Raw genomic sequence first — 25,094 nt, forward strand, 5'->3', positions numbered from 1 at the left:
TCATGCTTTCCTTCTCTCTTAGCTCAGATAAATGTCTCTGTTGTTCAGAGCCCAGTGACATTAGTGCCCAGGAATTGGCCACGCAATTACCAGGCTCCAGAGCGCTTAACGTTCCTCCCTCTCCTCTCTGCTCGCTCACTGAGGAGATTGTCTCTGCCATTAACAACACAAAGCTCCCCAGCCTCTCTCTGGACACCTTGGCCCCACTTGCGATAAAGACCTGAAAGCAGATCCTGTCTAGCGCTAAATCGTCTCCCCTCACCTGGGACCGGCCAATAAAAACGCTTGGCTTGAGAGCTGGGAATTGTGCTGCATCAGTACATGGTGGCGAGAACCAACTGAAGAGCACGGCTAATGATGAGGGGCTTTTAAGGGTTTTTTTTTTTTTTTTTGCATCAGATTGATTTGGGTTCAAATCTTAGGAATAAAGTGTTTGTCTTCATCAAAGTCACTTCTGACAACTTCTGGTCCTATTCATCCTGTTAGAGTGTTAAACTGAGCTAAAGCGTTAAGTGATGCAGAGTAATTTGTGTTGGCTCCAAGATTCTGGGCTTGGACTTCTGGTCCCAGACCTACTTAATAACACCGTCGTTACAGTTCCACCTTCCAGATAGAGCCAGAGAAAATACAAGACACACTCAGACCTACTGAAAGAAACATTTTCACTGTCTCCTCAGTTTGTTCTGCGTCTCTCCTGACGACCCCAATCACCAAGGCTGCTGAGCAGATACTTCTAAATATAATAATATTTATAAAATAATCAATGATTCGTATTTAAAAATTAAAAATAAAAATCAGGAACCACAAAATGGTTGCCCTTAATGTCCAGTATACAAAAAATTATTGACAATGCGTTTCAGATGTTCGCGATAAAAAATGATATTGTTAATTTGAGACCATTTTCAAGGTATATTAGTGTAATAGCATAATAATGCAAGAACACATTATCAAATGTGCTTAACAAATAAACTGAATTATGAAGTCTCTGCAAGCAAAATTGTTCTTCAAAAAAGGGGCCACACTGAAGACCAGTTTTGGTAGGTCTGGGAAAGCTCCAGGAAAGTACCTGGTAAATTCTAGAAAGCAACCAGCTAGATGTGAAAGAATCTGGAATATAGCAGGAAAGTTTTAAGAAAATATCCAGGAACTGTCATGTAAGTACCAAGGAAACACTTGATAAGTCCCAGGAACGTTTCAGGAATGTCCTGGCTAGTTTCGTAAGGTAACCTATAACTTCTTGGGAAGTACAAGCTGTATTGGTTCTACAACAATTTTAACCAGGTCATAATCACGCCAAGTACATTTAATTGCTACCTTGATTTTGTTTTAGCAAAAGCATTACAGTCACAAGGTTCACAAGAGAAAATATATAAGGATTACTGTCTGCTGAAAGTTGACTGCCACTTTCTCAGGAACCTCTCACTCTCTCACACACGGTGTTCAGACCGTTTCCTTCGCTGGTGCCAGTGAGCGAAGAGTGATGGGGTTCGTACAAATAATGTGTCTCAAATGATCACAACGTCGAGGAAAAGGCACGTTCTGTAACGTCGCCGTGAATACACACGCAAGCGGCGTTGCCGTGACTCTCCGGAGTTGACAGGACAGGACACGATTTACGGCCTAGTAAAAGCAGCTTGACTTAAAGCGATCCAGGCCATTGGGGAGCAGCAAAGCATACCTGAACACAAAGGTTGTCTATCTTAGTCACCCTCGAGCCGATGCCATATGTTCCTGGTTCTTTCACGCGAGCTTTCCGCGTCTCCTTTGCTTATTTCATAACTCACTCTCTCCACAGCCTTCACCGGCTCCGTGTGCCTGAGTGGTACCATAAGAGCCACATAAAGACGTCAGGCTGTTCACCTCCCGCTCCTAAACATGTAGGTGATAGATTCAGTGACTGTAGTAAAAACAAGCCTCCTTCTCCTCCGCTCCGGCACTCCTGGGGCTGTTTATTCTGGCGACTCGTGAGCAACCCTGACGTTATGCCTGTTTAGAACCGCTGTTCTCCGCCGCCGTCCGCGCCAAGCCCAGGGTAAACACATGACTTCAGTGTTTTGTGGCGCTGAGCGAACCCGGTAGCCAGACTCCGCAGCACCGGCGGAAATAAAAATCAGCATATGAATTCCAGGGAATCCAAGCGGAGTGAGTAATTGAGAGATGAAGGAAGCTGACTTGGAAAAGGAAAGGTGGTGGTTGGGGGGGTGGGAACAAAGAAAAAAAATAGACTTTGGTGATTCTCAGTTTCGGGGTTTGCTCTTTTCTCGATACTTCTACCATCTCAAGGTCAAATCAGCAACAGTTCAACATGGACACAGCAAAGTTACTTAAGTGTTAGGCTAGCTAACAGCGGGATAATGAGTCAATAATTGAACAAATAATTAACCTAATTGTTAAAGAACTTGACTTATGTTTCTGTTTTGTCAAAATATATTGTGGCGTTCACTGCCATGACTATAAAAGTGATAAATAAAATACACCACAATCTCTTTGGGTATAAATTTACACTTGAAACTAGAAATGTACACACATTTGCACAGAATCTAAAAGCAACACGAGACTTTGTCTGTTACAATGACTGAAAATTATTCTACTGTATTTGCTAAATGCCAGACTAAAAAGTAAACATTCAACGGTTCATTTGTTTTGCACTTTTCTTGAGACGCTTATCAAATAAGATAACTTGGGTCATTATGGTCATTTTTCTAACATTATGAGTCTCTCCACAAATTTATGGCAACATATTGCTGGAGTTTTCCTCCTGACAAAACTCGTGTAACCGAGTCAGGATGATGAGATGCCTTGCTCACATGCACCTTTCTATCTCTGACCAAAACATTAACTTTGTGGTTCTTCAGCCACTTTGTAAATAATTTGATTGTCTGCTTGTGGTCTTTGTGTATTTTGAAGACCCATTTGGACCTAAGCATTAGGTTTCTGGTTGATAAGACATCTCTACAGAGATCGGCAGACGTTACCTGGGTTATTATTTTTCTTTTTCAGCAATGGCTTCCTGACATTCTAGCACAGAACTCGTTTCGGTGTGAATGATCTCTTCCAAGCTTCTGCCAACTTCTCTGTCTTTGTTTTATGATAAATCATAAAACAAAAGTGAAGTGTTTTATGATCAAAACACTTCACCTAAATCTCTTTGACAACCTGTCTGTTTCCAACTCTCCAAACCTCTTCCTAAAGTCTTGTCTGATGTCGATTTTGGCTTTTGATTTCTACGATGATGTCACATAAAGAAGCTGAGTGCAGGGATTTCCCCCCAGTGTATTATAAGCCTGGCAGGCCACCAGGCTTAACTTGTACCCCACCAGGCTAAGCATTGCTTACTTATTTTATTACTTATTGGAGTCTTTTTAAAATGTTTGCATTTTTTAAGACGTTAAAGTTGATGTTCACGTATTAATCTTCCAATCTTTCAGTAACACATGAATATCAAGTGATATTGTCAAGTTTCCTGTCAACCTTAAGCATTTGTTAAACACAAAAACACGACAGGTCGCTGCATGAATGGCTGCCCTAGCACCCAACCGCCAGGCTTAGCAAGTTTGCTAGGGGGAACCTTGTGAGTGCAAGAGGTTTTTCCTTAAAAAAATGTGTTTGCGTGCCCATGAACAGCTTGTGCTACCCCAGCCACAAGCTGTGGCATTAATACATTAGACTTCATCTTAAAACATGTAATACTGCCCATTTTAATAGTTCAAATACCAAAGATATCTTAATGTGCATAAATAATCACAGTGGATATTCCTTATTTCTGCTCTTAGAGGAATGGTGCTTCTGGATTGGCTGCTTTGCAAACACCAGCCAATAGTGAGTCAAGCAGCATTGTGCCAAAGTATTTCATCCTCTCTAGCTGCATTTTTTATTTATATATATATATATATATATATATATATATATATATATAATTTTTTTTTTAGATATGCTCGACAAAAAACAAAAAAAATCAGCGAATTGCCAAATTTTTTGCAAATAATTTGGAATTTCGTCCCTCAAAGAAAAAAATCCACAAATACGGGGAAACTGAACCACGAACAGAAGGAGGCTCACAAAACGATGGCATCATCATCTGTGCTTTCCCAAACTGTTGAAAGACAAAGTAGCATGTAACCTTCTGAACTTTACGCAAGTAATCAAAATTCAGTAGAATAGTTTTGATTACTTTAAAAAACACCAATGTATCTATGAAACAAGGGTTCCCTGTCCTTCCATGATGAATAATCTTGCAGTTAAAGATGAACGGAGGCTAAGTGACAGTTTTAATACATGGTATAAATGTGTTTAAAGCTTTAAGCAGTGTTGGTGAGAGCAGACCCGCGTGCTTACTGAACAGTTTTGTCCCTTGCCTTGTTCCTTGACTGCCGCTTGTCAACAGGCTTCCTGCAAAGAGAGGAAAATGACAGGAATCAAACTCCATGAACACGTGTCTCATTGATTTATTTGGTTAAATCCCCGAGTCTGAAACAATACACAGGACTCTCAATAGTTGCTGCCGTTCTGACAAAAACGTGTCAGTCTTAAAATAAAGTCAAGTTTCATTACAATAGCGTCATCCTATAAAACCAAACCTTTAATTTGAGGGTGTTTATTTAATGGGAACACATTAAATCTTAAGGAATTATTGCTAACAAATTCAGCACACGTTGCTGCATTATATAATATTGGAACATTCTAAACATTTTCTTAGTTTGACTGATGACTTAAGGATGTTCAGTAACTTTAACTACTGGGCTGGAGAAATATACCAGTAAAATTACTATTTGCAGCTGAGAATGTTGTATTTTGCACAAATAGATTTATATAGTGGTGCACCGATTGCAGTTTTCTGGCCGATCACCGACCTTTTAAAAAGCTTAACCTGCCGATTCTGATTTTGGCCGATACCAATTTGTTTTGCCTGAAATGTTGCTCAATATAGCAAGAAAATTGTTGAGTTGGCAACAGTGGGGTAAGAATTGTTAATTATTAACGTGCGGACATGACATGCTGGGCCGGTTGGTCAGTCAGTCAAACCTTTCTCACCGGAGAACAAAAGAGGACAGTGGTTGATTCTTAGACTTTTGCCAAGCTAGATAATATCGGTGGATAAGATCGGCTTCATATGTAAAAATCAGCCGATCACCGATCTCCCAAAATTAAGGAAAACACCGATAAATCAGTGCACCCCTAGATTTTTAGAATATTAAAAGTTTAGGTCACAACTTGCATTTTAAGTGATGCCTGAAGTTGGATATCAAAATTATGACATTTGTCCTTTATTTTGTTAGCATAGAACCGGTCAGCCTATCAATGCCTGTGAAATAAAACTAGCTGGAATCTTTTTTGTTGTAATTCAAACTTTTGATTAGGATTTTTAAAATGATTTTTTTCCCCCCAGCTTCATCAGAGGGTCATCTCGTTTCCCCAGATATTTATTTTAGAATGGGAAAGACAAAAGAGCATGTCACTTAAATCAAACTAATAGGTGTTAACCTTCACAAGTCTCAATAAAAACTATTACATGTCATCCACATTCCAGCTGATTGGAAGGAACAGCCTTTGAGTTGTCCTACCATCACAAAGATAAATGTGGGATTTATGACATATGTTGCTGAAACTTTAACTGGAAGCGCTGCCACGGTGATAACAGATTAAGACTGAATTTGAGTTATAAAGCAAAAATCTTTTTACAATCAAAAAACATTCTAGTTGAGTTTTCACTACAGGAACAGGGTATTTTTCTGTGGCCGTTGTTATTTTTTCAACATTATAATCCAGTCATTTCAGTTTCAAACAGTCTAAAGCTCTCGTCGGCTTCAGTTGTTAAATTGCTGACATCTGTCGACATCTGTCAGTGGCTAAAAATATGAGTCAATCCCTCATTTAAGTAGTAGTTGGATAGAAATAAAAAATAAAAATAAATACATTTTAAAAAATCTCTTGTGGGAGGAACTGAATATTGCAAACTTCCTCTGACTTTGAAGTCGTAATATAGTTTGTTTAACCACGAGTGCAGCTAGAGGTTATTGCTATGAACCACAATATTGTTGTTCTGAAACTATTTTCTAGTAATATAATGGTAATGGCGTAACGATGCAAGAACACATTCTTGGAGATCAATAAACTTTCAATTCTAATAAACATATAAAACTGGAACTGGAAGACATTTTAAATTCTCCGAGTAAATAAACAAAACAACTGGAACAACAAATAAAATTAATTATGAACTTGATATAAACAAAATTGTTCTTCAAGAAAGAAAAAAAAAGAGGGGCTAGTTGAGACCAAAGCACCAGACTTAAGACTTTTGTCGTCCATTTTTTTGGCAGACAGAGAGAAAAGAGAAAAACAATAAATCATGCAAATGGAAATTATTGAGCTCATTTTAATTCATCATGCGATTAATTGATTTGTTGATTTATTGCTTATTGTGACAGGAGCAGTTGCAATAAAAGATAAGGCAAATTAAACTCCTATTGGGTAAAAGGTTCAAGCGAAAAGTGAGCAAACTTAATGTTTGTAATTTCACTTAATGTTTTTTTTGTAGTTGTTTTTTGTTTGTTTGTTTTTTGTTTTAGATTATGCCTCTGAATATATATTGAGCTAATTTAGGGCCATGAAGTTTGTTAAAAAATTTGAAACTGAAAAAAAATAATAAAAATAAGATTCAAAACTGAAAAATAATTTTGAAACAGAAAAAAAGTTTGAAACCAAACAGAAATTTTAAATTGAAAAAGATTTCACACCGATTTCAAACTACATTTTTAGCTTCAAATTTTTCTGTTCAGGTTCTATTTGTTTTCTTTTGAACAAACTTTATGGCTCCGATTTAGTTCCATAAAAATAGAACTATAGTCCTGTTCCACACTTTACGGATCTCAACCAGTAAAATATGTATTTATATACCAGATACTGAAGTCTAACAAAGTGTTTAAAAAATAAAATAAAATAATCCCCAAACCAATTCTCTGAAGAAAACTTCTTCTCTTACCGTCTTTGCTGACACCGAGGCAGCCTTTCAGCTCCTGCAGCGAAATAGCCTTGTCCTTATTCAGATCACAGTAGTCGGTGAACTTGCGGGCACATTTCTTAGGTTTAGCTTTCTTCTTCAGGTACCTCTTGAAAGGTTTGAGTTCCTTCTTGTTGATGTCATTGCTGCCATCGTTATCCAGCTGGGCAAAGTACCAATGCACCACTCTTTCCTCCAGAGTGTGACTGGGATCAGGTTCCACAAACCTAGCGGGTGTTAGAGGCAGATATGTGAAAGGGTTACACACCCTCAGACAAAGGATTAGCATTTTGAGGGCGCTCTTTATTCAGTCTTACCTCCCGCCACCAGAGGGGGCCGGTGAGTTTATGGCTTGCACCATGTCGGTCGTGAGAGCGTCTAACAAGCTTGTAATGAATTCCCCCTTCTTCCCCTCTGGGCAGCCTGGTACAAACCAAAGACAAAAAAAAGGGAATATGCTAAAATTACCTTCCATCGCTAATTTGGCTCATTATGGCACAGTGTGGCTGAGGCACCTCGACACCAGCAGGACGGACACCCAAACAGGGACCGTCGGTACCCCGCTAAAGCTCAAGGTAAGTAGAGGATCACGTGCTAAACGCAGGTGACGGTCCGGTTGTTTTCGTAAGAGAACAGAGCCGAGGCACATGGAGGAAAGTGGGAGCTTTTCGTCAAGCGGCGCAGACCCGTTAACTTTTATGACATAATTCCGAACACCTCGGGTTCCTTTTAATTACCCAGATGTATGCTTTTTAAGGGCAGGCTTAACCGGGGCAACATTTTCCCTCCTAATCGTCTTTTGTAGAGTAACTTCAAACGCACCTGCACTGTAAAATAATGTACTCTTTTTAGTCGTTTTGTTCCGTCTTATCTTGATACAAAACTTTTTAAAAAAAATTTATTTAAAGGCTATATCATTTTTTGTCATCGACGATGGCTCTTATCTTTTTCTCTCTCTGGTTCAGGATGTTCATCCGCCAGGTGATTCCAATTAGCATTTCGCCCAAGAGGACAAGCTTGAGGAGGCACCGTGTCTTGCTGTGCCTTCATCCAAGTGTAAAATTAGGTTGTTATGAAGCACAATCTAGCAACAAAATGTCAAGGACTTTACCACATAGGGTGGTGTATGGGCTGTAAGGCATAGGTATTTCCTCGCTTCAGTCCAGCTGATTTCAATTGATGACTGATTATCAGGCGTTTGTTGAACTGCAATCAGTTGAATCAGGAACATTAAAGCAGGGAAACCTCTAAAACTTGTAGGACAGTGTGCCTGGAGGACCAGGGTTGGGAAACACTGATCTAAAACACCTGAGTGGCGCTCTCACGTCAGGTCATCGTTTTTGATTTAATCAAGCATTTCTTGCTTCAATTTAGATTTAACTATTCTCCTTTTGAGGTTTTTTTAATGAGACTTGATGTGCAACTAACTGACCAAAGTTGACAAAATGGAAACCCTTAGTCGCAGGAGATGAGGTCTTCTTGTGACCGTGTGTTGTAAGAATGTAAAAAATACATCAGTAGTTGCGTTTCCCATTAACCATTAAATTGTGCAACTTGAAATTACGAAGATAAATTTCCTTCCTGGAAGCATGCCAATTTTGGGAAAGATAAAACTCGTGGTTGTTAAGTTGTTGCATTAGGATCAGGTGGTTTTTCAGCCATGACTATTGGCATTGCATGAGTCACGTGGTCAACAGCCAGACGTTACTACTGGCGAAAACCACGAAGAAGACTACAGTGGTTTTATAGTTTCTTTTTGTTTTTGGGGGGGGTTTTCGAACAGGGGCTGCACAGTGGCGCAGTTGGTAGCACTGTTGCCTTGCAGCAAGAAGGTCCTGGGTTCGATTCCCGGCCGGGGTCTTTCTGCATGGAGTTTGCATGTTCTCCCTGTGCATGCGTGGGTTCTCTCCGGGTACTCCGGCTTCCTCCCACAGTCCAAAAACATGACTGTCAGGTCAATTGGTTTCTCTAAATTCTCCCTAGGTGTGAGTGTGTGTGTGCATGGTTGTTTGTCCTGTATGTCTCTGTGTTGCCCTGCGACAGACTGGCGACCTGTCCAGGGTGTACCCCGCCTCTCGCCCGGAACGTAGCTGGAGATGGGCACCAGCAACCCTCCCGACCCCATTAGGGACAAGGGTGAACAGAAAATGGATGGATGGATGGATGGTTTTCGAACAGTGTGCAGCTGTCTCCACCTTAGCTCTCACAGAACCCCACCATTCATAAAAAGTTGTCTGTCATTCAAACATGTTGAATCCATAGCTCTTCTGTAAAATCGCTGACTACAAAACGCAGCATACGCTCTCAAGTACAGCCGGTTTGTCGCTCCGACAGTTGAGTAAGACGCCGACGTCTCCTCTCATGGCCGATAGATGAATATAGTTCATGTAGGTGTTTACATCCGTCACTGCCAATGGTTTTTAATGACTTCTCCTGTGAACTTTGACCAACTTTTTCTTCCCTGCCATAGCATAATACTGCCCTACTGTGCTTTATAAAAGGTGCAATTTTCATAATTCAACAGTAAAATCAAACCTAAGCTCATAAAACACATTGTAGCTTGTGGCTGTGAGGTGATTAAAATCAGATAAAGGTTTGAGCGGTGATGCAGAGCAGTGTGTTTGGGTTTGTTGTGATGCTTCATAACATCATTCTACAGTAAAACTAAACTCCTCTTGGGTAAAATGTCCCCAACACCTCCAGCCGCCTCCTTTGCCCTGCAGCCCCTACCACCTTCCATAAAACCTGCCACACATCTGCTGCACAGTCAGGAGCCTGCTCCGGTCTGTAGACCCACCAGATGGGGATTTAAATACGAGATCCAACGAAGCTTTACGCAATGGCAAAACAGAGTTAGCTCAGCAATGATGACGGCAAGGTACAAGTTCCTATTTTTGCAGGAACTTGTAACTTCCCAGAAATCAATTTTTTATTATTATTTTTCATAGAATTCACTTTTCAATATGTTCCAAAAGTATTCATGCCACTTCAACTTTTTCTAATTTTATTTTTATGACAAATTAACACAAAGTAGAAAATCACTGTGAAGTGGAAGGAAAGCGATTTGTGGTTTTTGAATTGGTTTAGTTATCCGAAAGGATCTAAAAAGTGTGGTGTGCACCTGTATCCAGTCCACTTTTACTCTGCTACCTCCTTTTGTGTGTAATTTAATGTCAGCATAAATCCTGTTGTTCTTTGAAGGCCTCGGTCACAACGACAGCAGCTTCAGGGTTATATTTTTCCATGAATCACATTTTTCCGGCTTTAATCATTAAAGGTCTGTGGATTATCACAAACTTCTTCTAAACTAAAAACTTATTTTAATTTACTTTTAGAGCTTAACCGGTATGCATTTATAATGCTTTTCAAAGCATTATAAATGCTTTGAAGAGTCGGTCAAAATCCGAATCTGACCCCAGTTTTTCCTTCTGTCTCCCACCGTTCTAAGTCGGGACCAGTGCAATTGTTTTTGAGTGAACCACTTTGAAATTGGTTAACGAGATTAATGCTGCTGTGATCAGATGTCACTGTTTTAGAGGAAAAACATGGCACATAATCCACTGAGAGTAGTGGAAAAGCACACAAAACTGGCCAAGGTGGATAAAATGGTTTCGGGAAAGTCCAAAAGAATCGCTAATGTTTTTAACGGGGCGGCATTGTGTGTTTTCCAGGCAAATGGTTCCGGTTTATAGCACGATCAAGTAACTATGTTACCTTAAGTTGTTCATACAATTCTGCATACATAGAAAATATGACTTAAAAGAAATACGACTGTGTAATTTAAAGCTTTGAAATTGGTCCTTGACTTAATTATTTTGTCTCCATATCTGGTCGAAAATTTCAGGACGTAAAATTTCTCCAAAGCGAATCAACGTGGTGTGAAAGACAAAGGGAACCTTGCAGGGGTCTGACGTGGAACGGGTCCTCCGGGTCCGCGACATAAGACCGCGCGTCTGCGTCACACTCCGGCGTCTTGTACCTTTTACAGAGAGACAAAGATGAGTTTTTATCAATGAGTTTTTATCAGAGTCTGAAAAAGAAAAGAGGAAGCATCCATGGGACAGACAGATTCACACAGACACATTAAATTTAACATAACCCGCAGCTCAAGAAAAAAACCAAAAAAACGAGCGTGATATAATTCTCACTGATTCATTTTGCTGCACTTGGTTCTACATGCATAAATAAATGTTTTAAAATGCCCTTATGGATTAACTGACAAAGATTAACCTTCTCTTTTATTAAATCTTCATTTTTTAATAATAATAATAAACTCAAGAGCCTTTTTTTATTATTTTTTTAAAGAAGCATAACAAACTGTTTGGCTTTCAGTTTGGTATGACTCGTTTTTTCCTGGCTGTTCTTTCAGTGCTTCTTTGAATGCAACGAGAAATGGAGCATGTGTGCCTCATTTTGCTTTTTCAAATCAACAGCGAGTTGTCATGTTTGTTTTCTACTGTCGGCACGGCCCGTGTCCAAACCCTGGACACTGCTGACCAAAGAAAAGAAACCGGGGCAGTAAAAAACAAAAACAAAACAAAAGTGGGGGCAATGCACCTTTAGATACGAAGACAATCCCATCAGGAGTGTTTTCTGTCCTGTTTTCTTGAAATGAAAGTAAGAATTCAACCCGGTTGGTCCAAGTTATGACACACGAGATTCATTTGACACTAAAAAGGCATCAGATGGATTCGCAACTCGACATGTTGTGTATTCAAATGGAAAATATTTACTTTTTATACAATTTGACATTTTATTTTATCCTCTAAAACGCAAGCCGTCCTCTGTAGCCGTACGCTCACATGCATCTACGGTTGTCCAAACATCTATTTGTCTCGTTTTCTCGTTTGAGGTCTGATATCCTTGTTTTCAACACAAACTGAACAAGACACTGCTTATGCAAACATTAGTTTAGTTTAAAGCACCATTATTTGTCATATTTCTGGTTTTGGAGATCCCTCTAACAAAGACCAACACAAAATATAAATATAGGTCGCTGCCAACGGTTAAAAGCAAAGTAAACAGCAGGGGCCGAACTGAAAACACAGGGCCTTTCACAGGCTGAGTGTTTATAGCTAGCTAACCAATACTGACATCATTGCTTGAAATTATTCACTTTGCTAAGTAAACATTTAAGAGAGGCCTGGGTCTAAAAGTTGGAGTGTTTATTTTTTTTTTCTTTCATGACAAACAGCGAGATTTGATAGATTCTTTGAAAACACAGCTTACACAGATCGGCGCGTTGAAAAATGTAACATGTGGGTCAAAACGGGAAGAAGGCTATGCTTACCGCCATTTTGAACAGTGCGTGCGTGTTGGGATGAAGGGTGAATTAGTGTCATTTATGCTACCTGCCTGGACGGGTCAATTACGTTTGACTTTTTATAGGGCTGCCTCGGGATAAACATTCAATGCTTGATATGTTTCCACGACTACAGGAAACTCTTCCGGGAAATGGGGTATCTTGGTAGTTTTCTTGCGTCCTATTCCCAAAATTCACAGCTTTTGTTTTCGCAACTGAAGCTTTGCTCCCACACTGAGCCACTGAATCAAAGTCAGTCAAAACAATGACAGTGAAAGAATGTGTTACACACTTCACCGTGAAAAAACTCTGAAAATAATAGCAACGTTAAAGGAAAGTCCCTGGAAACAAAACCAAATTATCAATGTTAAGTACCTCAAAGGGAGTTGATCAGAAATGAGAGGCGCCTGCAATTATTTTGAGACACTCTGAGTATTTTTCATGCAAATGTGAGTAAATATTCATCAGTGCAGGCAGAGCGTCTGCATGGTATAGTATTAGGCTATGTTTACACAAGACCGCTGTCTGGAAGCTGGCTGAATTTCCCATATTGAATGGGGGGAAAGTTTCGTGTTTAGACGGCACCTTGAGTCAACTGTAGTTGTCGTTCCAGGCCACTGGATGGCACTGTGATTTCAGCATGTCATAGAACGCGCATGCGCTTTCAACCCTTAGCTTCCGCCTCATAGTCCTCATCTAACACATTTATGATTCTTTTTCTAGTTGTGAAATCTAAAAAAAATGTTTTGCTTATGGTTTGTATCTGAGGCTTTAGGGCAGGGGTCCCCAAAGTCGGTCCTCGAGGGCCGGCATCCTGCATGTTTTAGTTCTCTCCCTGGTGGCAGCAGCAACCTTTTCAGCAAGTCAATGTTCTTCTTAGTCCTTCTAACGAGCCATCATTTGATCCAGGTGCATTAAACCAGGGAGAGAACTAAAACATGCAGGAGGCCGGCCCCTCGAGGACCGACTTTGGGGACCCCTGCTTTAGGGGAATCATTTCCTGGGAATCATGTTTCACTCAGCAGTTAATCTAATCGTTTCTGTTTAGTTGCAGTAATTTAGCTTAAAAGTTGTTATGCCTAGCTTAAGCTTTGAAGCTGACACAGCATAATTTGACTTTCACAACACCAGGCAGGTGATTCCTACCAGTAAATTATACAGTTATTGTTGGTGGGAAAAAAACAAAACATACATGATAAACTCATGTAAACTACAGTAAACTAATAAAGACCAAACCAGTTGTTCCCTTCGGTGTCTTTTTGCTAAAAGATCTTACAAGGTTGACGTTCCGGGGATGGGCCGTCCCGTATCCACTAAAACACACCAGCAGTAACCAGTATGCTGATGGCACTGGACCGGTTTGTAAAGACCTCCAGACCCACAGTCCGGAATGATAATGGACTCCCGGGAACTCTGCTGAGCCTCATTCAGGGCGTTCTGCCTCTCCTGGTCACAAGAGGGAACCTTTTCTGGAAAACGAGTTGCAGCAGAAAAACAGAGAAACAAGGTTGGTCAATGAAATGCAAAAACATGAAATCTTACCAAAGATTTTTGGTCTAGTTTCTAGTGCCCAAATATCTTAGTGCCCTTGAGATAAGTACAAACTAACATAAGTATTTTTTTAGCAAAATATTGAAGCTTGTTGTAAGTCACTAATTCCTTAATATTGGTTTTAAAAAAGTACTAGTTCCACTGGCAGATTAGATTATTTCACTTATAACAAAAGGATTTTCACATGTTAAGAGTAAAATAATCTGCCAGTGGAACCAGTTTATTAATGGCTTAAAAATAATAAAAACCCAAAATTTAGTGTCTTTTGAAATTAGAATTAGAGCCATTGATTTAAAATAAAAACCAGTACATTTCTGCCAAAACACAGGCATTTTCTGAGTTTGAAAAGTAAAAATATTGCTTGAAAAAAATTAAAATAAATTAACTAGAAAAGACATGAAAATGTCAAAGTTTCAAGGTAAAAATGTTTCGACTTTTAAACTCAGAAATGTTTGTTTTTCCCCAGAAAATATCTGACAATGTAAAGATTTAAATTTTCACTTTTCAAACTAAGACGATTTATAAAGAAAATCTTTTTTTCTTCTTCGGCCTTTTTACACCAATTTTGGCACTAGTACGCCATCTTAGCTATATTCTGATTTCTGGAAACACTGAATGTTTGAGTTTCATTATCTACAAGCCACAATCATCAAAATAAAATATGCTATATTTCCCTTTCTGAAATTACCGACAAAAAATGCTAAGCTTTTTCACCACCTTTTATATTATCTGAGACGTTGTGCAGACAGTGTTGCAGTGGAAAGGCTTGCATCACGCCCAGCAGTGGTACTAATCCCAGCTGCCAAACTAGATACCAACACAGAACTGAATGTCTTCTGTTAAGCCTTTCATGTCAAACAACCCCATTCTCACAATAATGAATTAAAACAGTTTATTATACAGAGTTTATGCTGGAGCCAAAAAAATGTAAAAGATTCTGTACATATTTTACAAATGAAAAACGGTTCATGCTGGAAAGCCTTCAGGTTTGTGCGGATTGGAAATATCCATCCTCCCCGCCTGTCATGAAAATCTTTATTTCCAATGATTTTTCTCCTTTTTTCTTTGTCAATTTCTAGTTATTCTTTTGTCAGCAGGGACTGGAAGAGAGAACACAAACCCTCTGAAAGTAAATATCCTAAAAAGGAAAACTTACACAAGAGCAAGTAGGAGAGACTGGGGCAATTTGCTCCATATTTTTGGTTGACAATGGACAGAAAATGACCATCTAAAGTACATTTAATGACCTCTGTTTTATTCATCCCACTCTGGCCATCATCATTCAAGTGAGGCTATTTACAAATACAGTCTTCTCTTCCTTCCTTTTTTGCTCTTCTGTCCTAAACTTCCCTCCATCCCCTCTCTTTAAACCTGCTCTAAAGTCTCCCGTCACTTTCTCCTTTCCACTCCAATGGCTTTCAGCTGTGGGCTAATCGTTGCAATATTGTTTCTAGGAAGCCTCCGCTGCAGTTCAAGCAGCAGCTGAAATAAAGTCGGGGAAGCCGTGTGAAGGAAGGCTTGTGGGTGCATGCGTCGAGACGATGAAGGGTTCGGTCACGGAAAATTTCAGCTCCTTTCGCAGCTTTTCAACACATCGTTCATTACTTCCCCCCTCTCTCATTCTTCGCTTTTTGTGCCGAATAGTCAAACTGATATGAACGCCCCCGGCACCGACCCGAGACGACAACAACTGGATTAAAAGACGAAAAAGATGCGTCTCAGACGGGGAAAGTCCACGGCTAGCGAGCGCGGTTCTGTAAATGACGGAGCGCTTTCCAGACTTTGAACGCGTCAGAGTCTGGCGGCGACGCGTCTGTTTGGGGGGGAAAAAAATGGACTTTGCGTCGGTTTGCCTAAGCAAACACTCTTCGCAAACATTTACTCCGCTCCCCGTCTCTGGCGGGTTTATCCAGAGACACGGACGTCGCCGCTCTCGACTGGTTGGTTAGGACTCAAGTTTTTCCAGGAAGAGGAGAAGAGAGACGAAACTGTGAAGACTTTAAAACGGGGAGGATTCTTCCACCGCGCCGAGAAAGCAAAGCCCGCGTAATCAAAACATCGCTACAGATGACTGCCTTCGCTTTTAGCCTCTCTGGCCTCAAACGCTGGGCAGGAAGAAGCAAAGCGCTTCCCCTGGAAACACGGCTGTTAGCAACGAGCTGTTAGCTAAAGCGCTTATTTAGCTAAAGGTGGACAGAAACGTAGTGCAGTTCAAGTGACTTCAAGTTTACAAATCCTTTTCTGAAATACCTAAAGATACGTCTGAAGATCTGAAGAGTTGGCTAAGAACTTATTAAACAATTGAAAAACAGATTTAAAAGCATTAAACTGTAAGTTGTGGGTATTTTACCATTTTTAGGTTAGTTGGGGATTGGGGGGGGGGAATGTCCCAATTTGCCATAACATACGGCAATGCAAAAATGAAAAGAAAAAAAACAATAGCAGACATGTTTTTTTTAAAATATAATTTCTTAAAAAGTATTAATTCAATTAATTTATCAATGTTACTACAAATTATTAAATAAGTAAAGAAAACTCAGCGATATTTCAGATTTTTTGCGTCGTCTCTTTATATAAGAAATATTGACTGTAATGTAGCATCAGTCAATGTAGCAATGAGTGTCTGTAAAGTAGCATCTTTACAGACACTACTTTAATGAAGTTAAGCTAAGGAAGTTCTGGATTACCAAGGTTTGAACATGGAGCTTTATTGTTGTTAACGTGTTCTCCCCTTCCTGTATCTGCTAATGTAATTTATAAAAACATCCTAACATCTAATAATCTATAAAGTATATTTACTTTATAGAGTGCTATAAAGAGAATGCTTACTTTCCATTCCACGAAAAGAAGCGTTTGTGATTTTTTAAAAAAAATGAATTTCAAGAATATCCACCTCGACAAGAAGCTAGTGGGTTGAGTTCAGCACAGCACAATATCTGAATCACTAAACCATCGGCTACGTTTCAAAATTCACAAATTGTTCATGCGCTTGGCATGTTTCCCCCCTGGTGGCCAAATGTACTTGGCTTCTGCTGCTTCTCTGCACACTTCCTCAACTCAAGAGACACAGAAACCAAGCACAGTGTGGAATTACAGATGTGGACACACACTTCGCTCGCGTCTCCGACGTGATGACAGCTCCCTCTCGAGCTGGCTTTGTCCGTTTGTCCTTTTGAGGTCTTCAGATGCTAACTGGAAACAGGAAGCCGGAGTTTCCACCGAGCTTTCAAAGAGCTGTCACTGCAAATATCTCTGAAAAACTCAACGACTTCAATGCACGCCAGACCGCAGCTTCCTTTGCTGCGAAGCCATCCGTCAAAAATACTTACAGAAACACAAGATGCAATCACTGGGATCTTCTGCTGTTTGCAATGAAGCACGAAATGCGAGATAAAATACAAAAACTGTGTTCAGGAAGGAAATAAGACTGGTGGGGTGGTGTGTGTAGATGCAAAGCAGCAGCATGAATTCAAAATATCTATTGCGTGAAGGGAAGTAAACAAGCAGATCGACAATGGACCATGCAGATCAGAAATAGAGTGAAATGCGGTCGCCATCAGAGTCAATTTCAAAATCAGTCCTTGTTGATCACATCTGACTTCATTTTGTGACTGAGTTGCTAAACAGGACATTATGATGGAAAAGAAGGAGTATCAACTTTAACTGTGATATTCAACTGAAATAGAACAACTGCATGTTTTCCAGTTATTAGGTTGCTTTAAATTTGTAACACTTTAACTATTAGTTGTTGCTTGTCTGCTTTGATTTGCCTATTTTGAAACAGATTAAAGGAAACGATGTCAGCAGCAATCACTAATTCAGCCCTTAGATTTTCATAAAGTCAATGTTACTTTTGGTGAACTTTACTGGTACTTTCCACAACTCTCCATAACTTTCGTAAAACTTTTCAGGCGTTTCTCGTAAAACTTACCTGCTACTTTCCGGAAAATATAGAGATTTATTTTTCACAATTTAGAAATTGCTTCCACAGAAGAACTAACAAGTTTTGGAAAGTACCTAGGAAGGTTCCCACAGAGTATCTGGTAAGTATGAATGAAGTTTCATAGACATTACAGGAAAGTAACTGCTAAGTTGTGAGAAAGTAACGCCTGGTTCGCCCGGCAAGATTTTAAAATTGTCGGACGATTTCCAAAACCCGACAGATTTGGTTGTACAACGTGCCGCGCTGCAGGAGCAACACAACACACACAAACCGATTTCACTCGCCACCAACATGCAGATTTCAGATGGGAAATCTTGCAAATGCGAGTTCACAGGAAGCAAACATGGCCGACTGGGAAGAAGCAATGGCGAATCGCTTTTTGATTCGCTACACGTCACATTCAACAGGCTGTGCTGTCGTTTGACTTCAGGGAACATCACACATCGACAGTCCAACATGTAGAACATGCACAATTTCAGATCGGAACGGACAAGAACACTCTAAAAACATCACACACCGAACAATGCAAAAACACACAAGTGTTTGTTTTGGTTTCTAGTGCAAATATCTTAGTGCACTTGAAATGAGACAAAACTATCTCACCAGTAACTTTTCACCAAGATGTAGGAGCTTGTTTTAAGTCTATAATTATCAATAAATACTATAAAAATAATCTAATCTGGACAGAAGAGGGAGTGTGCTGTCATTGTCGCGGTATGTTTTCTAGCCTCACCTTGCCTTCTGGAAGTGGTGTTCTGCTTATTCTCCATGTACCCCAGATGTTTTATCCACAGTGTCGGAGCAGTTATCTCTGCGGTGACAGCATGACAGAGGAGAGGTCAGTAGCATTCACAAATGGAGGTATTTAATTTAATGTAATGTCTAACTTATTCAGCAGTCTGGCTTTTGCCCACAAAACCAAACTTAAAACGGCATTAAGAGTCAAAAGACATCAAATATAAAATGCAATTTTTGACATCTGGATATTTCCATTAGATGGTGTTTTTTTAAAATGTTTTTTAAGAGAATAGATCTTAGCTTTGGAAATGAACTTGTTGACAAAGTACATCTGCTGCAATTTTCTGGAATATGATGAGCTTGAGCTCACAAAGGAGCAGTTATGCGAGCCGCGTTTGACCCCGGAGAGCCATCGCGGGTCTGCGGTATGCACATTTAGTCGTCGAGGCGACCGTCTCGACCGTGCTGTAACGGCGGAAGAGCTGTAAGGGGAAGCTTACCCTCACCCTCGGGGGGGATGTGGGTCTCCATGGTGGGGGTGGGCTTGGAGCCGTCGTCTGGGTTGAGAGTGAGAAAGAAACGGAAGGAGACTACCATTATTGAGATTAATACAATCTACTCTCCAGAACTGTTGAATGGTTGGGATTTGCACATGGCCCGGCCAAGAGAGAGAGACAGAGAGAGAGAGAGAAAGAAAAACAGACAAAAGGAATGACAGACAAATCACAAGACAACCACCCACCCGTGGGTGCCTGTGGAAGCCCGCGTCTATAAATCACTCACAACATGATCGGGCTGCGCGTTCAGCAGGCGGCCTCAAACCTCCGTTCAATAGCCACGTTCAGCTGCAGGTAATTCAAACGACTTCCATCGTCACAGCGAGGGAATCAGTTGATGGTTGGTTGACTCGAAACACTAGAGCTGAGCAAGCACTGAGGCTGCGTTCAGTTTCAGAAGTAATGTGGACTTTAGTGCACATGAGGCTATTTAGAGTAACTTTGGTGATGAGCTCAACATCAGGTTATTGCGCCAAAGTCCTTTTCGGTATCCAAGTTAAAGCTTCTCTTTTACTTCAGATCAGCTCTTTTGATATTTGCGAGAGTTATGAAAATGTATATGTTATAAATAATAATATAGCTCTTATGTCAGTCCAAATGCTGCACTTAAGCACCAAGTATAGTCAGCGCCGTGGCTAAATATTATGGCTTATCATATCCACGACTGTGTGATACAAAGACAGCCGTCCACATCAAACGTCAACATTAGCAAACTTTTCTTCGTTGCAAAAAATAATAATAATAATGCATTTGTCAAATTTGATAAAAATATTTCCACGTTCTCCTGGAGATTTCGATCTCCAGGAGAACGTGGTGACCGCAGCTCTAAACTGTGGTCACCACAGAAATATTCACCATAGAGCCATGAATATTTCTTGCTTTTAAACTATAATTCAGGGATCAGAACTTTTCAGGGGTTGAATGATTCCATCTGAACAACTTTACAGCTGTAAATTGTTGCCGGATTTCACGCTCACTGGAATAAAACTGATTGGTTTCCTGGGACAGATTAGCTTTAGAACATAATCCACAACTTTTCTGTAGGCCAGAGGTTTGAATTACTTTAAAAAAATACTTTTAAAAAATTATAAATATATATACAGTATATGTATATATATATATATGTATATATATATACATATATATATATTTTTGTAGCGGTGTCAATCCTGCTCGTGTACACGCTGCTCACACCCTTCCCTTGCTCTCTGCTACGCCACAGCTCCTCAACAGCAGAGGCTGCTATGAATGCTAAGACCAGTTAGCATGGCCACCGATAACTGTGGATAAACAGTTTCCCTGGAACGTAGGGCTGGATGGTGCAGCTGAGAAACGTATCATGATATAACCGTTCCATGTAAGTCGATATCGATAATTATTTATTAGTTTTTTGTTTTAAATATCTAATTCCTCTTTTATCCTCAATTTTTACTCCATACCATTTATTTTTAAGCAGTAATGAGGCATGGTGGCTAAGTTACTCAAGGTTGTTGCTAGGTAACCAAAGAGTGAATGAGTTAGTTGATGCCACCAACCTTGCTTACCTCATTGAGCAGCTAAAGTTTATCCTCCACCTACATCTCCCAGAATGCTGTGCGGTTCTGGACCGGAGTTCAGTGAATATTCTTTATATTAAACATTAAATATTCCATCAGCTGTATTAACTATTGACATTGTTATTGATTTATTGTCCAGCCCCACTGGAACGTTAGGTTGTTTCTCTGCTATTAGCACAGCTGCAGCTAACTGGCTAATCTTGAGCGTTTTACCGTCGTCCAGTTTATGGGAATCTTGCACCTCACTGGTTCCCCGGTTGTTTTTCCGTCACTATTTTCTAAAGCCAGGTCCACATCAGAAAATAAATCAAGAAAAGTGATCAACTTTATCCAGACGGGATTATGTTAGAAAAGTGTTGTTTCGCTTGCGTTCACTAAAGATGCTTCACTCAAACATTTTCAGAGGCTTGTTTTGTTTAATTTTGAATCTATAGAAGATCGTGCTGTAAATTCTAGAAGCTTTTTTTTCTCGTCACCATTTAACAATGAGAAACGAAGAGTTTAGTTGTGTCCTCAAGGCCCCCTTATTGAATATAACATTCATACCCTTGATAATTTCATGCAAATTTCTCATTGGCGCTTTACCATTGATCTTAGAGAAACATAGCAATGTAATCTGACATAATGCTGCGGGCTAAAATCAATATTTAGACATGCTGGCAGAGTCCTTGTCCAGGCTGAATCATATTTAACTGAGAATTAATCTGCCTTGCATACTCACCCTGTGTGCGGTTTCGCAGCCTCTGGAACATTCCTTGGGAAATAATTATGTCAAAAGCATACAACAGAAAAAGTTTCAACATTACAGCGAAATCCTTTGAAGTGAGTGAGATCAGGCGTCAACACATTCAAATAATTCAAAAACTACTAAAGTAAATACTTAAAATCTTCTATTTGTTGGTTCTTCCCTCCAGTTTTTGAGAAATTATTGAACTGTAAAGGCTTCAGCATACTAAAGGAAATGGGTTTATACTGATTAAATATTTAAAACAATTAAAATAGTATATACTTTAATATATAACTCTCAACAGTAGCCTGGAACAATGTCTTCCTGTTTAGAAAGAAGTTAAATTTGCAAAAATAGGTCTCTATTTATTGTCTATGTAAATAGAAGGTTACTTTCTAATAACATACAAAAGAAACACTAGATCGACAACAGGACTTTCAAGAGGAACTTCAAAACTAGACAAATTAAAATATATTTCTTTTTTTTTTTTTTTTATCATTTACACTTGAACTCTAAAAAGGAAAGCAAAACATCTGCTCAGAAGCTTTCCTGAATAGTTGATTCTTCAAAATAGCTATCAACTGTGTAAAAATTTTGTTCTTCTGTACAAATTTTCATACAATTTCTCTTTTTTTTTGCATGCTTTCACTAATTCTAACTGTGAAGATTCACGGCTTCCTGTTGCCGCACTTTTTACTTGGGCAAATATGGACTTTGTGCATGTTAGGCAGAGCAAAACTGGGTCAAAAGACCTTTTGAGCTGCTGTATCCCAACACGCTTAGAAACAAACAAACAGAGGACATGCAACAGATCTCAGCTCACCTTTTCTACCCGCGTTCGGGGGCCCAGGTGGTCGGTCGGTTACTGACCCTGAGGCATTTGGAAGGAGGGGGTGGAGACACAACAGAGAGTGAGCAATGCTTTAGACAGCGGAAACAGACAGTTCTTCTGAGGACCTTCACTTTAAAATATTTCAATTGGATTTCGTTATTCTTCTGATTATCTCTAAGCTTGCCGGTCGACGCAGGATGAAGAAACGCGACACCAGCTGCGCTTCCATTACAAACGGGCGCAAAACTTTGTCGATATTCCGCTGACGTTGGAAGAACACGCAACTTCAGCAACTGCGGTGTTTCCGTTCAATGAGAATCGCAATTAAAGTCACATATGAATACGTTTGTTCGACTTGATAAGTCATCCTCCAACTACTTCCTGTCGTCTTCTTCGGCAACATCCGGTTGGCGATAGTGTGACGAGCGTGATGCGAAAAAAGGGTTACACCAATTTTGATACAGCCATTTTAGCACTAAAGCAAGTTTTTTTTGTTGGTTTTTCTTTTAATTTTGCCATTAAGCAAAATTACTTTCGAAATGTTAGATTGCGCAATGACATGGCCAATGGAAACGCAGCTAGTGTTCAACATCTTGCTGCAGAGGAAACCCTATGTTAGTACTTGATTGTATCCTAAACATTGCACCCGTTTCATCAGCCTCATACCAACAGAGACCAACTTTCTGGAAAATTACTGGCAAAAATGTTTCATTTCACTGTATTCGTCCGGCACATGCAGGTAGTCAGTTTCATGCATGGATGCTCTCGGAGAAAATGAATCAAATGATCCAACCAGTCACAACAAAGGGGAGAATTTTGAGTGAAAGCAACTGGAAGAAAAACTTACTAACTGAGAATCCACTCCTTCCAGCATCAGTTCCCATATTTTCACTGAAGTTTCCTGCAAACGTATGTGAGATGATTTACTCGGGTGATCGAGTCATGTTCGAGTCCAGCATGTCTAGTTATATTGAGAAGGGAAAAAAAAAACGAGGGCATCGCGCTTTGGATGCACCAGCTGAGCAGGGTCAGGTTTGCTACGCTCAGATTCTGCTTCCATCATCATACATACCTTTGCAAGAAACCATGAAGATATCGGACCTCATGCAGGGCAGAAAGGGGGCAGGTGATGATGACTGAGTTTTAGAGTTACTCAGAACGGACATTGAAATCATTTGTCCGGTTGAAGAGCAGAGAAATTTGGGTTGTTGGACATTTTTCCCCCCAATGATTTCAACCACTTTTACAAAAAATAGTAAAACCATTTATGTCAACAAAGGCTTGTAGATTTGGATACAGTACCTGGTAGAAATTCACTTTTCACAGTATCTTTGTGTTTCTGTATTCAGCTCTCCTGAGTCAGTGCTTGGAAGCACCACCATTGTCAGCAACTGCAGCTGGAAGTATTTTTGCGAAGGTCACTGCCAGTTTTGCAAACGTAAAGACTTCCGTTCTCGAATGGGAATGGAAATAAAGTTAAGCTCCAAGTCTTAAAACAAGTTATCAGTTGGATGTAGGTCTGGACCTTGGCTGGGTCGTAACTTGAGGGCCATTGACATCGTAAGATGGGAAACATTTGCCAAACAGGTTTTCTTAAAGCATTTCCTTGTGTTTACGGCTTCCTCGTTCTTGTTGAAATAAGAAATTATTTATTTCACAGCATGACGTGCCGAATAAAATGTTAAAAACTCTGGATATTGTTTTGTAACTCTGTTTTAAACTTCCCCACAACTTGATGCCTGACCAATCTACTGTGTTTCTTGGTCTTCAAGATTAATTTTGTTCTCCAGCACTCTTCTGACACATTTACAAAAAGAATCTTGTATGCCTCCTGAGATCATATTATGCACAGAAGGACTCGTTTTTTATTTAATTTGGTACCTTATGAAGTCGATTAGTTGCACTGGAGTTTTTAGGAATATCAAGTTAGACAGGGCTGATGGATGCCAGATGTTTCAGAATTTTATGACTAAAGACTTTTTGTTTTTATTTGTATCACTTTCATTTGACTCCACTTTGTGTAATCCAAATGAAACACGAAGAAAATACGAATAGTTTTCCGGGACGGTGTTTGTCAGAGGTGATAATTGGGAAAAGGATTTATGTCACATATTTCATTTGCTGGATTTTGGTCAAACTGAGCGGCTGGGTTCGATTGCTTGGCAAATTTGAGCTAGAATAATTTCTTAATTACAAAAACAGTGTGATTAATACAAGTGTGCGGTTCTTCAGTTTTTTATATATTAATCCGATACTAAATAAAAAGAGGGCTTGTATTGTTAATACAATTGATACTTTTTATTTTAATTTGATGTGTCAGACTTCTAGTCTTATGTTTTTTTGTAGTTTTTCCTTTAAATCATTTTGTTCAAACCTCACGCAACATTTGGACGAAGTTTATAAGTATCTAAAAAAAACTTTTAGAACATATTGCATGGGTGGGCAATACATACCAACAATTTTATCTCAATATTTTGTGGTACTATTCTGAAAACGACAAAGTTTTTTTTTTTAAAAACTGTTATTTTTTGATATGACTGACTGCATGGTTCAGCATTCATTGTGCCATAAACACAAATATTGTTCTTGAAAATCATTTCTATCTGAATCGGGCTTATTTAGGACGCCACTTAAAAAAAGTGAGATTTCTGATAAACTGCATACAGCAGCTGCACTTAATCATGTTTCTTTTATTGATATTTACTGAAGCTCTCGTGGCACAGATAGTGGAGAAAACAGCAAAACTAGTACTTCCAATCATACACTCAGTTTTTTTTAAATTTACCTTCAGTAACTGGAATGTATCGAGACACCCATAAGTGAAGATTTATACCATGATAAAAAAAAATTCACAATAAATGATACTATACATGCCCACCCCTAACATTAAC

At 39.5% G+C, this 25,094-nt stretch overlaps 1 protein-coding gene and 1 long non-coding RNA gene across 13 annotated transcripts in view; one reads left to right on the forward strand and one right to left on the reverse strand.

Moving 5' to 3' along the window:
* The window catches only part of smoc1 (SPARC related modular calcium binding 1), a 64,445-nt gene that overhangs the window by 6,805 nt on the left and 32,546 nt on the right, over positions 1 to 25,094 (reverse strand). The window contains exons 6-15 of one of the 12 annotated variants that reach the window (XR_003593419.1): positions 23,051 to 23,104; positions 22,195 to 22,242; positions 19,032 to 19,121; positions 18,527 to 18,604; positions 13,576 to 13,768; positions 10,894 to 10,976; positions 7,315 to 7,420; positions 7,105 to 7,224; positions 6,980 to 7,013; positions 4,356 to 4,389 (exon numbers count right to left, since the gene is read on the reverse strand). Coding sequence is in view for 10 of the 12 variants with exons in the window: in XM_028001329.1 (XP_027857130.1) it covers positions 4,336 to 4,389; positions 6,980 to 7,224; positions 7,315 to 7,420; positions 10,894 to 10,976; positions 13,576 to 13,768; positions 18,527 to 18,604; positions 19,032 to 19,121; positions 22,195 to 22,242; positions 23,051 to 23,104 (951 nt within the window). In the remaining 2 variants the exon portion in view is untranslated. Of the gene's footprint in view, positions 1 to 4,335; positions 4,390 to 6,979; positions 7,225 to 7,314; positions 7,421 to 10,893; positions 10,977 to 13,575; positions 13,769 to 18,526; positions 18,605 to 19,031; positions 19,122 to 21,365; positions 21,399 to 22,194; positions 22,243 to 23,050; positions 23,105 to 25,094 lie in introns of all 12 variants that reach the window. The other 11 variants (XR_003593418.1, XM_028001332.1, XM_028001328.1 and 8 more) reach the window with 11 other exon arrangements.
* LOC114134650 (uncharacterized) lies at positions 7,420 to 9,878 on the forward strand. Its single transcript, XR_003593435.1, has 2 exons — positions 7,420 to 8,768; positions 9,183 to 9,878. It is a non-coding gene; the product is annotated as an uncharacterized LOC114134650 (long non-coding RNA).

This window comes from Xiphophorus couchianus, chromosome 19, assembly GCF_001444195.1.
Source record: "Xiphophorus couchianus chromosome 19, X_couchianus-1.0, whole genome shotgun sequence".
NCBI lineage: Eukaryota > Metazoa > Chordata > Actinopteri > Cyprinodontiformes > Poeciliidae > Xiphophorus > Xiphophorus couchianus.